A 14,403-nucleotide genomic window follows, 5' to 3' on the forward strand; every position below is an offset into this window, starting at 1 on the left:
ATGACATCTTAAAACATCCATAAAGAAACAAGTATTTTGAGTGCGTAGGGAGACCGACCTTTTCCATTCACAGTGCTTCATGGGAGTGGATGGGCACTAAAGAGTTCTTTTGATGTGATTTGCTATTTTCTGATGGCGATGTCTTTCTGAAATTTCTTAGCAGAATCATGGTTAATTCCCCTATGGAGAAAATACATGGAATTTTACTTCTGGAACCTGATAGAGTGCCTTTTTTTTTCCATTTCATTTCACCAAAAAATACAAATCCAGTACCTAGCAACATCAGCACAAGTTCATTAATATTCATGGGCTTAGCCTTTTACATATAGTCCCTTTACAAAACCTTCCCAAGTGTAGAATAAAAGTGAAGAGAGGGAGATTAATGTTGGAGGGAATTGTACAGGTGGTTAAAACACCATTTTGTGTGAAACCCCAGCTCCTTGTAGATGTACTTTATTGCTATAATATTAACAGGTCCATGAGTTTTAGATGGACCATTAATAAGACTAAGTGCTTTCAGTTGAAGTTTATCTGGTGTTTGTGTGTGTGTGTGTGTGTGTGTGTGTGTGTGTTCACAGATTGATAACGAGGAGTATGGAGAGGCTCTCTCTCTTGCTCAAGCATATGGTTTGGATTCTGATCTCGTCTATCAGAGGCAGTGGAGAAAATCTACAGTCAGCATCGCTTCCATTCAGGACTACTTGGTAAAAGTCATTCCTTAACCACAATATTTATAACAAAAAACATTTTGCAGTGCAAAAAAACCCATGCTAATCCCATTTTTCCCAGTTTCCAAAATGTCAGAACCCCCCCCCCAAGAGGCACTGTAGTTGTTCTTTTGCTTTAATGCAAACTTATTTTATTAATTTGTTTTATTCATTTATTCTTTGTTTGCACTTGAAGTGTAGGGCTCCTTAGGAATGTATTGTTTTTTAACGTCTTGACATGCTGATAATTGTTGACCAAAATTGGTGCTTCGTATTAGTAGTTATAAGATTTTTCTCCCCACCCCCCGCAGAGTAAGATAAAGAAAAGATCATGGGTCCTGCATGAGTGTGTGGAGAGGGTTCCAGAGAATGTAGATGCTGCAAAAGAGCTGCTGCAATATGGCCTGAAAGGAACTGACCTTGAAGCACTGTTTGCCATCGGTGAGGGAAAAGACCAGGGCAGGTGTGTGACCCATTCTAACACAGATCTAGAGATCTCCTCTTCAGCTGTATATTAACCAGGCTGTCTTTGTCATAGATTTATTTTGTCAGGCGATTTGGATGTGGATGATGGTCTATATGAAGACTTCGTTTCCACAGAGGAAGAGATGGAGCAAAGAAAGGAGAGGGAAGCCAAGAAGAGACAGGAGCTCCTCAAGAAAGTGGACTTTAGCAAGTAGGTTCTCTCACATACACACACATTGTAGATTGGGTAGATGTTTGTAATATGCCTAACTACATACTTGTTGATTCTGCTAGTTGGTTGGCTGTTTGAACAGCTCTCTAGAGGAAGCCCTCTATAATTAGGCTGCATTTAAATCCTATATAATGTGTGTATATATATATATATATATATATATATATCATAATTTTCTAAAAAATAATTTATTTTGCCTGATTTTAGGAGTACAGGGTTTCAGATCCTTTCCCGTGTAAAAAACAATATGCTGTATGAGAGAAATATTTTACAGACTTGTTTCCACAGATAATTAATTAATAATTCATTATTAAACAAACAAAAAAAGCCTTTTAATTAGTCACAGTATTAAATCAAAATAAAGTTCTTAAAATGTAACCTAAAAAAATTATTTACATACAGTATATTGTATTAATTATGTATTGCACCATACTGTATATTGACTGTAATTTTTTTCTTTTGTCCATTATTTGAGTGAATTTGAATTTATAAATTTAGTTTGTAGAAAAATGTATTTGTGGATAAATTTGTAAACTAATTAATGTAGACATAACGTTTAGATGAATTTAACTTTATAAACCAAAAAAAAACACATTTTGTTCATACAGCATTTTTCACAATACCATTTGTTCATCAATACAAAGCATCATGTGTTGTAAATATATTTCTAAAAACGTAGAAATTCCGTCAGGATTCAAAAACCCTTTTTGTCCTCAAATGTCCTTATACTCTTGGTGGTCTCCTGGGGACCCTCTGACCCTAGTTTAAAAACCCTTGCACTACCACAGATACAAAGAAAATACACAAAGCAAATACAGATAAATTAGTCACTGATGCACTAGTTGGTTGTTGGACGTGACTCACCACTAGTAGATGTTCTCATAAAGCTCATTAGAAAGTTAAATTCAGTGGAAGAGATCTTGGAGACATCAGAGAGAGAAAGAGCGGAAGACGGATAAAGAGAAGCGAGAGGAAGAGGTGCAGGATAAAATTAAAGCCGTTAATAGATTTATTTCTAATCTGCATAAGGTAATTTATACCTCTGTTTTGCTGTGCCCAAGAGGCCTTTAATGAAAGAGTCCTCTGTGAACACAAATTATGAATGCTCACACACCCTATGGGGAAGAAGATACAGACAAAAAAATCGTAGATTGGCTAACATTTGCTGTAAACACTGCACTTATTAAACCACACTTGTTTACACACTGTTAAAATTCCCTTATTTTTCATAGTGTAAATTGGTTAAACGTGTACACACACGTTCTCCATGCATATCACACAGAACTGTATCTAATTTGCACTTAATTACTGTACTTTTCCGCCAGTGGTCTGACACCAGTGTGTGTGTTTGTGTGTTTACTCCTCAGGCTGTTTGTTTGTTTGTAGTCAGCATATTTAATGTTCATGTTAATATGGTTGTTTATGAGTGTCTCCATGTACGATGCATGATGTCCTTTTTACCTCATCGAGGGGGAAATAACGATTGACAGAGAGAAAACCAATGAAAAATAATGGCGAGATGGAAGGAAAAAGAGAAACAAAAGCATTCACAGAGCGAAAGAGATGATAAAGGTGATGAAAAAGAAGATAAAGAGCAACAGAGGGAGAAAATAGACAGGCGCATCAACATTGTGTGTACTTCAATTTCTCCTGACGTTCAGCTGTGGTAATTCAACGGCAAAAAAGACAATCATCATTCTGTTAATTTCTTTTTAACTACACCGCCATTATAGCAATGGGGTAGTATCGATCAGAATGCTGGGTCTAGTCAAAGGTGTGTGTGTATGTGTATATATATATATATATATATATATATATATATATATATGTGTGTGTGTGTGTGTGTGTGTGTATGTATGTATGTGTGTGTGTATATATATATATATATATATATATATATATATATATATATATATATATATATATATATATATATATATATATATATATATATATATATATATATATATATATATATATATATTAAATTTCAATTCAATTCAATTTATGCATTTAGCAGACACTTTTATCCAAAGCGACTTACAGTGCATTCAGGCTATCAATTTTAACCTATCATGTGTTCCCGGGGAATCGAACCCCCAACCTTGCGCTTGTTAGCGCATTGCTCTACCAACTGAGCTACAGGAACACTATATATATATATGTATGTATGTGTGTGTGTGTCTGTGTATATACGTGTGTGTGTATATGTGTGTATATATATGTGTGTATATGTGTGTGCGTGCGTGCGTGTGTTAGAGAGCAATAGAAAGTTTAGTGCTCTTCTCTTTTTTTTTTTCTCCATCACAGCTACACCGCATATTTTGATAGTGATTCCCCTTAACAATGTGTATCTGTCAATCAGGCTTCAGTCTCGCAGCGATTTTCTCCCAGTTGAAAAGGACACTGCCTGCAGTTAATTCAGCTCCTTTCAAACATACAGTATATTTCGAGATCATCTTATCATCTATCTTATTTATAAAATGTAAAATGGACTGGGGTTTGAGACCGTTAGCGACAATGCTTCTGTATTGCATTTGAAGACACTATTCGTCTTCTCTTTGCTTTATATTAATAATCTGAGAAATAGTTTTTGAGTCTTTGATGAAAATGTTAATATAACTTAAATTACACATCACGAGCACATCATATTACTTAAACTATGAAAATGGTCAAATTAAACTAGCTTAGCCTAATGTGTCCTTGAAGTGGAGTTGTAGAGAGATAGATATATAATATCAGGTATATAATATCAGGTGTATTAAGATATAATACATAGCTCTAATCTATGTACTTTATAATTATTGTACCATTGAATGATTTTGCGTGCTGTTTTAATGATACTTGATTTTTTTTTTAAATACTATATAAAAATAAGTCAAATAAATAAATAGTTTTGATCAGTTTGATCTCCATATGTAGTTATTTAGTGGTATTGTTCACAATGTAATTATTTTGTTTTTTTTCTCTGTTATGTTTCTGACTTGAATGCATGTCATTTTGTAATAACGAATAACTGATTCCAAGGAATGGGTTTTCCAGGTGCACTATAAAGGCAGCATAAGATATTTTTATTTATTTTTTTAGAAGCTGGAGCAACTTGTCATGATAATGCTTTTTGCCAGCAACAGAACCTGTTTGCGAACATGTTTGATGGTGCCAGCAGAGCAGAAAATACACTTAACCAGACTGGCCAATCAGGATTCATTGTAATATTCACTGCAATTGGCAGGTTTAAAAAGGTTTTTTTTTTTTTTTTACCAACAATTTACATGCTGATTGGCTTTTGATTGTTTATTGTCTCACACACCATTTCTCCCACTTTATTTGGGCTTACACCTCCTATAGCTCTGATTTAAATTAGCATTAAAAGTCTGAAGTCAATTATATGTTTTATTACATATTAAAAAGCTTATGTTGCATATAAATCATAGATATTGTCATAAATTTGAGGCCAGAAAGACAGAAGATGGGCTCTGAGGCAAAAAATGCAGTGTTGCTTGAAATGAAATGATGCATCGCATCAGTGGCACTTTAGATTTTGATGTCAGTTCGCATGCCATCTTGTTAATTGCTGTATTGATGTGGTGTTTAAAACTCTTTCTGTGATGAAAACCCTCTATTTAATGAGTTTTTAATCCTCGTTTTGTTGGAAAATTGGTCCAATTTAAAAAAATACAAAAAAATTAAAATGCTGTGTATTTATTTAGGAATGTTACCTTTTACTAATCAGGTCAACCTTTTATTTTTTATTTTTTATTTTTTTATAAACTAAACTTTTATCCTGCCACAAATCAATAACCTATTTCTTTCCTCTTCTCTAAACCTGCTAAACAATTTTTTAATGCTTATTATAGTTTTTTTAGTTTGACCGTGCCAGTGCTAGGTATCCGGCCGATAGATGTGCGCTAAGCATCCACGAGCGAGTGTGTTAATGCATAGGCTATTCTTTCTATCTTTTTTTTTTATCATGTTTGCATTGCGATAACATCCAGTCCAATGATCTATGTGCTAGTGCAATTCTCATTCGCTTACAATGGGAGGCTCAGGTTTCCGCAGTAATACAGGTAGAATGAAATGAGATCGTAATTGCCTTCTGTGGATTCTTACGCTGACTGCTACACGTGCGCGTTCGCATGGGCATCCAGGCAATCAGGCAGTGGTCGCCTCACATTAGCCTGTCTTTGATGACCTAATCTGGGTCTATAATGGCTCACTACCCTTTCAGCACTGTTCTCCCTCTGTTTAGTCCCTTTTTTTTTCTTCAATCACAAATTGTCGCATTCATCCATATTTCCTTGTAATGCCTTCCATTATATCTGTAAGCCTCTACACGCATGCCTGTCAAATCATCCACCCCTCCCCCAGAGTGTGTGAAGCTTTATATCATTACAACCTTTTCATGGATATTAGCGCCGGCTCTCTGAAGTGGATGCATGCTGATAAGCTCCAGATAAGACTGTGTTTGCATGTTTAATCCTGTTGATCTTATGTTCTTCCAGACTGACTCTAGAGCAGAAGGAGCTCTGCAGAAGTAGACTGAAGCTTCTCTGCTATCTGGACCGTTTGGCCACTTATGAGGTAACATTTTCCAAAAAACTGTACTTTTGTATTCAATAAAGATTTAAACTTCCAGAATTTGGCTTTAAAAGGAACCAATTTGGGTTTAAAAAGGTTATATCATGGAGAACAGGATTAGTATATGTCTGCAGTCACTTTAAGACACATCTAATATACAGGCACGCAGACGTTTTTCTCTTAACTTTCACTTTAGACATAACCAACTGTTTATTTGTAAACCTTGTGTGTTTATTGACAGTATTAACAAAATCAGACACAAAAGATAACATAGTCCAGTAATCAGGCACTATTTGACAGGATTTTTAGTGTGTGTGCACTTCAGGTGTATTCGCTTAGAAAAAGTGCACATCAGAACAGCATGCGAATGAAATGTTTAACCGGCAAGGCTTTAAAGCACATGCAAACAATGTACTTAAGTAATTGCAAATAAGTGCAGTGTTTTCTGTCTGGATAAATATTTATGTTCAGAAAATGTTCTAAATTCACCCACTTTTGGCAGATAGGTGGTTTTAGACCGTCAGCACCTATTTAGTATTCAGCTGCTGTCATTCAAATCCTTTGATGTGATTTATGCTTGTATGTAAAGGTTAGCCAATTATAACAAGGGTAATTTCCATACAGAAGGCACAGTAGCAAAAACATCCAAATTTCTACATAACTATTTTATTGCAGAAAAAATTGGTCAGTTATAAATTGCTAATAAAAGGATAAAAAACACGTTCTGAAGTAACTTTGATCATCCTGAAACTATAAACCCACACGAATGGTGTTACTAGGATAATAATCTTCAATAATCTTAGTCATTTTATCTTACCATTTTATGAATAAATTGATGTGTGAGCGACTTCATATCATAATGCTTTGTTTCAATTTGAAAGTCATCAGCAGAAGAGTGTCGTCGTTTCATCCTGTCGCATAGTTAATGTCCTGCTCAGATTGTAATGGATGGCCTTTGTCAGTGTCTTCATTTGTAATTGATTTCAATGGGAATAGCGCTGAATGTAACCAGTCCTCTGAGACATTAAACACACACGTGCACACACATACACATGGTGGCCATGTTGACTTTTAAAGGCTGTAATTGTAAATGTCAAAGCGAAAAATGTCAGCAGTGTGGACTGGGAGGATTTAACCTCTCCTGAACTCTCATGTTTGTTTTGCTTTCTTTCTCTCATCTTTTATCCTTCTTTTTTCATCATTCTTTCATTTTCTGCAGGAGATTCTGGGTGGACCTCATGCGGCAGAGCAGCGATTTGATGCTGAGTTTTTCAAGAGGTTCCGCAACCAGAATATTGTTTTGTCAGCAAGAACGTATGCAAGGGTAAATCTCTCTTCCTTTGTTCTCCGTCCATGACACGAGCGTGTGTAACGGGGTCCCGCGGCATGAGTTATAGTCACCATTTCACAGTTTTGTGGATAAGTGTGTGTGTTCTTGCTAGCTTGTAGAATAAAATATAGATTCCCCCCATATTCTGTGAGTATTTTAAAGTGTAGATGTCTGAAATATGGTCACCTGCCCAGTGCGATGGCTTCTGGGGTTTGTAATGTGGGAAACATTGCTGCAGAGTATAAAGCCATCTGTAGATAGTTCAGTTTCATAAATCATCTATTAATTATTTATCTCTATCAATCTTGTTCCTCTTGCCTCGTCTCTTTCTCTCTCAGGAGAGTAACGTGCAGGCATTGGACATTCTCTTCACTTACCACGGATCTGAGCTGCTCCAGCACCGGCTCGCCATTCTCTGCAATTTCCCAGAAACCACCTCTCCTCACGAGTACTCTGACCTTCTGCCTAAGGCAGGGTAAGAATTACTTATTGGAAGATGCCTATCTACTGTGAACAGGATTAACAAAACCCACATAAATCTTTTTGAAACTGCGTAACGGGAAAAGGTCATTTTAAGATGACAGGTCCACTGAAAGAGGTTATTAGGTACTGTCTGCTATATAACCGAATGAGGTGCTAGTTTAAACAGGTTGGTTATGTAAATGAGACATTTTGCAGTGCACCTTTTCCATCTGCTCTTTAGTCTTTAAGACTTTAAGATTATGAAATAACTGCAGGCTGTGAAGTAACCTGCTGGCTGTGGGCCAAAAATACTAAAAATAAACACTGAAGGAATATGTACACAATCGTTCAAAAGTTTAAGGTTGGTACTATTTTTATGGTAAGTCTCTTAAGATCAACAAGGCTGCCTTGCCTGTATATCCGAATTCATAAAAAAATGCAGAATAAATACACTGAAATATTGTGAAATATTACAATTTAAAATAGCTGTTTTCCAATTTATTATAGTTTTTAATTACGTGTATTTAATTACATGTGTATGTAACATCCGTAGTATTACATGAATGACTTGTCATAATTACGTTGAACGACATCTTTTGAGAGCAGTCTTAAAAATAGACTTCAGTTTAGCTTTAATTTCCATTTCACTTCATAGTTGAGCTAGAATAAATGAGATTTTGCAGCTTTGAAAGTGCTAATATGGTGAACGCTTTTGTGGCGTCGGTTAAGACATCCTTAGGGATTTCGCATAGATCTTGTTTGCCGATGACACTCTAAAATTGTGCTGTCTCTTTTGACACCCTCAGAACTCAGACAAGAAAGACTGATGTAATTGCTCGCTCTAAATATATACACGAAAAGTATCAAAACAGAACTGAGATGAGAACTTGGTAAGAGCTTTTGCTGCTCTGTTTTTTACATATTGTAATCTAGCAATGTTTTTGTTTGGTTAAACACACTTTGTTGTATGTGTGTATGGGAGTGCACTGATTTAGTGGACAGGTTTGTGTGTGTTAAGACAGAGACACACGGAGTAAGGGCATTTGCAACCCCCCTAATGTTCCAGTAATGGGGGTGACATAATAGATTTAGTATATTGGATCCGGTCGCCCTCCTTCCGCCCATTCTCTCTTATGGAGGTCAGTCGCCTCTGCAGTGAACATCCATCACAGCTCAGCAGCTGGAGGCCGGAAGCCTGCGAGTGCTAACAGCGCTGCTGCAGGACTCTCGCCGCACCAGTAGTCTCTCGCCATCTGCCGCCTCTGCTGGAAAGAAACAGCCAAATTAAGTTTTCTTTGTGACTTTCGGTTACAGTTGCATATGTGTAAAATAGTGAATTTAACGTTCAAGTTAATTTAATATAATCCTTTTAAGATTTGAAAATGTATTACATTTATTAAACGAAACAAATTTTACATTTCATGGTAATATAAAATTCACATTTTGATATTCCGTTTTTGGCCCACTGGTCACCAATTTTTCTGTTTTGTACAAGTATTTTATTTGCTTTGTTTAAGGCCTCAGATCAGGATCCATTGAACTGGACTGTGTGTAAAAGTCTTATTAGTTTTATAGCTGGGATTCTTACTGGTCTGAATGTTAGGCTTACGAGTTGTGTTTGGAAGGTAGCAATCTATTGTGTGCACATGCATGACCTTGCTTTTTTTCTATAAAAGTAGTTGTCTCATTTGGGAAGGAGTGTGTGTATACTGTATGTGTGAGAAACATAATTGTGCTTTTCAGTCTTAAAAATGGCCAACTGGACAAACTACATCCCATTGTTAGCATTTTATAGGTTGTTATTTGTTCCATTTTCATTGTCCATTTCCAGCCTACTAACATGTGTAGCTCTGTTTAAGAAGGGGCTCAATAGAGTCAGATACATTAACTCTGATGACTAATGCATTTTGTCATCTCTAAAATGTGTTTTTTTTTCAGTGTGACTTCCGAATCAGCTTGTTATTTCTGACATTTTAGTTTGAGAGTGTTCTTGTGAAGTTTAATTAGGTTTAGAACTATTTTAGAGTTGGTCCTCAACAGGCTTTCAAAGTTTGAATTGGGCATCAAGAATTAGTTTGTTGGTTAGTTATTGAGTTTGTTAGTTGGTTGTAGGAATATGACCAAAATCTAATATCATGATATGAGAAATTTTATATCTCGATAACGATATCTTTTTTCTTTTGAATAAGGATTTTTTATGATATTAAAATTTGATAGCATAGAATTTTCACAATCCTTCTCACTAATGTCAATATCAAACAAATACAAGAAAATTATCATAAAAAAATAAAAAAATAAAAAAAAAAACTCTGGAGATACATTAACAGTCAGTGATGAAATAAGAACAAGAAACTAATTACAAGCAATAGGACAAAACTACAATAAATAAATACATTGTGTAAATGAATTAGTCTTCACTGTGTCTTAGTCTTCACTATATCCACCTATCTATATATCCACACACACACACACACACACACACACACACACACACACACACACACACACACACACACACACACACACACACACAAACACTATATATATATATATACACATGGATAATCATTAGCATTATTTATTTATTTATTTATTTTCTTCTTATTTTAGTTACAAAAGTCATTTATACAAGTGTATGTTGTCTTCGAAATAAAAAAACCAAATGTGGTTAGTTTTTTTTCTTAGTTACATTCTTGGTTGGTTGGTTAGTTAGTGGCTTGCTATTTCAGTTGTCCTCAAAAAGTCAACATTATTTGTGGTTAGTGTCCTGAATTTTCTATTTTGAACAATAATTTTTCATCTTGGTGCCTCATTATTGATTGCATAAACCTTGCTTAATTAGTGACAGTAATCTGTTGTTGGTTCATTTTCTCTTTTTTCTTTCTTTCTTTCTTTCTTTCTTTCTTTCTTTCTTTCTTTCTTTCTTTCTTTCTAGTGTGGATAAAAAGGGTAATTTGGCTTTCATTCCTTGGGAGGAGAGCCGACACAGAGATTTGGACTGGTGTGAAGTTCCTGAGTGCAGGTAAAATCACACTGATGCTTGTGGGGGTTGAAATCTCTGTTTATCACTGATGACTGTGTGTGTTCTTTTCTTTAGAGGAGTGGTGGAGCCCAACCCAGTGGATGACTGTCACTTCTTATTTGAGGAACAACCAGAACTAGAGAGGTTTCGTAGTGCTAAACCCTCCATCACACTGCTGACTGAATGGTACCTGACCAGGGCACAGGACATAGAGAGCAATTCCCACCAGGTACACAAGTGTACACACTGACAGAAACTGACACTCAAACATGGATCAAAGCACACCATTTTCTTTTGCACTTTCACTTGACTGACACCTTACCCGGCTGAAAAACAAACAACCTCCTCCGATACACATACAGATGCACATCTGACTCGCAGAAGATTTGCTTCCTTCCAGAGTGACAGTTACTGCTGTCCCAGAGGGCTGTTAGTGTTGTGAGATCAAATGTGGAACTAGATAACACTGTATCTGTCCACTGAGGACGCTCCTAATGGAGAGATATCTGAACCATTATGAGACCAGACTGAGCTTCTGAACTCCTGTCTTTTTCTGTATTTCTGTGCTTTCCTTCCTTCATACTTTTATAGTCTTTCTTTCTTTCTTTCTTTTTAGATACATATCTCTAAAAGAACAGTTCTAAAAAAAAACTACAAAAAAGCAATTTGGCAAATGCTTTTTATTTTACTAAAAGCTGCAATTACAGTGGGCTCCAAAAGTGTGAGACCCCGACTTAATATGCTTTTTACAAGTACATTTTACTTACTTAACTATAAAACTATAAACTATATGTAAACTATACTCTCAACAATGTAGCACTGCAAAAAACCATGCTATTAAAGCATATGATTTCCTTGGAAACATCTAAGTAAACAAGGCAGTAGACCGCTTGTTACACTTGTATGTCTAAGATTGTATGTCTACACAGTGTAGTTAATACCTAACTGAACACAGAGACCTCAATACTTGGTACACAATATACAAAGACGGTAAAAATCTGACAGCTAGTGTTTGAGTACAAATGGGTCATTTTGAGTAGAAAATTTACCAAACCTAATAGCAAAAGCCACCATAAAATAGTGTAAATACAACTCAAAAACAGTAAAACACCATTTCTAAGCATAACAAACGATTTTGTAACGAAATTTACTATATATACTGTATATAAGTTCAGCTTGATTTTATTTTATTTTTTTATTCTTGCCTCAACTAAATAATTTAATATAGAAATTACATTTGTTTTTCCATAGTATTTACTTCACCACAGAATCATTTTTATCATTGTATATTAAGCATAAGATTTTGAGTGCAGTTAAATCGAAAAGCAAACATGCATTTCGTAAAAACTTAGTTTTTTTCCCCTTTTGTTTTAAAGGGTACATAACATACACAGTTTCACCTAATCTCATGTTAATCTTGAGTACCTATAGAGTAGTACTGCATCCTTCATATATCCAAAAAGTCTTTAGTTTTATCATATTTGTAAAAGAAAAATACAGCTTTCCGATTCTTTCCGGAAAAAGCCAAGCTCCTTTAGGCGTGCCGTGAGCGGAGCTATAATACTGAAGAACAGCCGAAACTTGTACCAACCCGGAAGTAAGATTTTCAAAACAGAGATTCTCAGTCATTCTTCTAAATTATTTTTTACAACTTTGGCCATGTTTAGCATGAGAATCCATCTCTTTAATACTGTGAACAACTCTGAATACACAAAACACCATTGTACCCCCCCTTTAAAGACAGCTTGCCTTTTGTTATCATGTGTTCATAAGAACCTTATACTGTAATATGTGCTTATATTTTACAAAAGTCATCTATTGAGCAATAATTTAAATAATATTTTCTAATTTTGAAAGATATTGGAGTCTAGATGTTTTGGTAGTAATCCCACCTGAAGTACTTTGGTTATTCCAAATAAAGTCTTATTTAAAGTTAACAATTTTGGCCTTCGTCCTGTATGTCCATAATTGTATTTTTTTGGACAAGAATTTGAATTTAGTTATATGACTAGTCTCAAACTTTTTGTCTCAAACTTTAGAATGGCTGTTCTGAGAGAACTTGACATGTGAAGTGAGGGGAGGAGGATGGCGTTGCCTGGGAGCAGATTGAAAAAGAAAAAAAAAGAAATATAGTGGAATGAAAGTGTGTGAGATCTGTTTATCTGCGCTCTTGGTCCTTAGAGACAAGTGAAGAATGGCTGAGAACGATGGACGTTTGTGCATGTACAGTCGTGGCCAAAAGTTTTGAGAATTACATAAATATTAGTTTTCAAAAAGTTTGCTGCTAAACTGCTTTTAGATCTTTGTTTCAGATGTTTCTGTGATGTACTGAAATATAATTACAAGCACTTCATACATTTCAAAGGCTTTTGTCAACAAAAGCAATTCGACTGGGCATGCTCTCAATCAACTTCTGGGCCAAATCCTGACTAATAGCAACCCATTCTTTCATAATCACTTCTTGGAGTTTGTCAGAATTAGTGGGTTTTTGTTTGTCCACCCGCTTCATATGGATTGACCACAAGTTCTCAATGGGATTAAGATCTGGGGAGTTTCCAGACCATGGACCCAAAATTTCAACATTCTGGTCCCCGAGCCACTTAGTTATCACTTTTGCCTTATGGCACGGTGCTCCATCGTGCTGGAAAATGCATTGTTCTTCACCAAACTGTTGTTGGATTGTTGGAAGAAGTTGCTGTTTGAGGGTGTTTTGGTACCATTCTTTATTCATGGCGGTGTTTTTGGGCAGAATTGTGAGTGAGCCCACTCCCTTGGATGAGAAGCAACACCACACATGAATGGTGTCAGGATGCTTTACTGTTGGCATGACACAGGACTGATGGTAGCGCTCACCTTTTCTTCTCCGGACAAGCCTTTTTCCAGATGCCCCAAACAATCGGAAAGGGGCTTCATCGGAGAATATTACTTTGCCCCAGTCCTCAGCAGTCCATTCACTATACTTTCTGCAGAAGATCAATCTGTCCCTGATGTTTTTTTTGGAGAGAAGTGGCTTCTTTGCTGCCCTTCTTGACACCAGGCCATCTTCCAAAAGTCTTGGCCTCACTGTGCGTGCAGATGCGCTCACACCTGCCTGCTGCCATTCCTGAGCAAGCTCTGCACTGGTGGCACTCCGATCCCGCAGCTAAATCCTCTTTAGGAGACGATCCTGGCGCTTGCTGGACTTTCTTGGATGCCCTGAAGCCTTCTTTGCAAGAATTGAACCTCTTTCCTTGAAGTTCTTGATGATCCTATAAATTGTTGATTTAGGTGCAATCTTAGTAGCCACAATATCCTTGCCTGTGAAGCCATTTTTATGCAACGCAATGATGGCTGCACGCGTTTCTTTGCAGGTCACCATAGTTAACAATGGAAGAACAATGATTTCAAGCATCACCCTCCTTTTAACATGCCAAGTCTGCCATTTTAACCCAATCAGCCTGACATAATGATCTCCAGCCTTGTGCTCGTCAACATTCTCACTGGAGTTAACAAGACGATTACTGAAATGATCTCAGCAGGTCCTTTAATGACAGCAATGAAATACAGTGGAAAGGTTTTTTTGGGATTAAGTTAATTTTCACGGCAAAGAAGGACTATGCAATTCATC

The 14,403-nt window shown here is 36.2% G+C and overlaps 1 protein-coding gene across 2 annotated transcripts in view; it reads left to right on the forward strand.

Annotated features, from left to right (window-relative positions):
• LOC132092337 (NBAS subunit of NRZ tethering complex) overlaps positions 1 to 14,403 on the forward strand; it is a 145,556-nt gene that overhangs the window by 16,165 nt on the left and 114,988 nt on the right. For both annotated transcript variants that reach the window (XM_059498516.1, XM_059498517.1), the window contains exons 16-23: positions 579 to 704; positions 1,019 to 1,170; positions 1,246 to 1,383; positions 5,907 to 5,985; positions 7,202 to 7,306; positions 7,651 to 7,787; positions 10,710 to 10,796; positions 10,872 to 11,025. In XM_059498516.1, the coding sequence (XP_059354499.1) occupies positions 579 to 704; positions 1,019 to 1,170; positions 1,246 to 1,383; positions 5,907 to 5,985; positions 7,202 to 7,306; positions 7,651 to 7,787; positions 10,710 to 10,796; positions 10,872 to 11,025 (978 nt within the window). The remainder of the gene's footprint in view (positions 1 to 578; positions 705 to 1,018; positions 1,171 to 1,245; positions 1,384 to 5,906; positions 5,986 to 7,201; positions 7,307 to 7,650; positions 7,788 to 10,709; positions 10,797 to 10,871; positions 11,026 to 14,403) is intronic.

Source organism: Carassius carassius, chromosome 18 (genome assembly GCF_963082965.1).
Source record: "Carassius carassius chromosome 18, fCarCar2.1, whole genome shotgun sequence".
Taxonomy (NCBI): domain Eukaryota; kingdom Metazoa; phylum Chordata; class Actinopteri; order Cypriniformes; family Cyprinidae; genus Carassius; species Carassius carassius.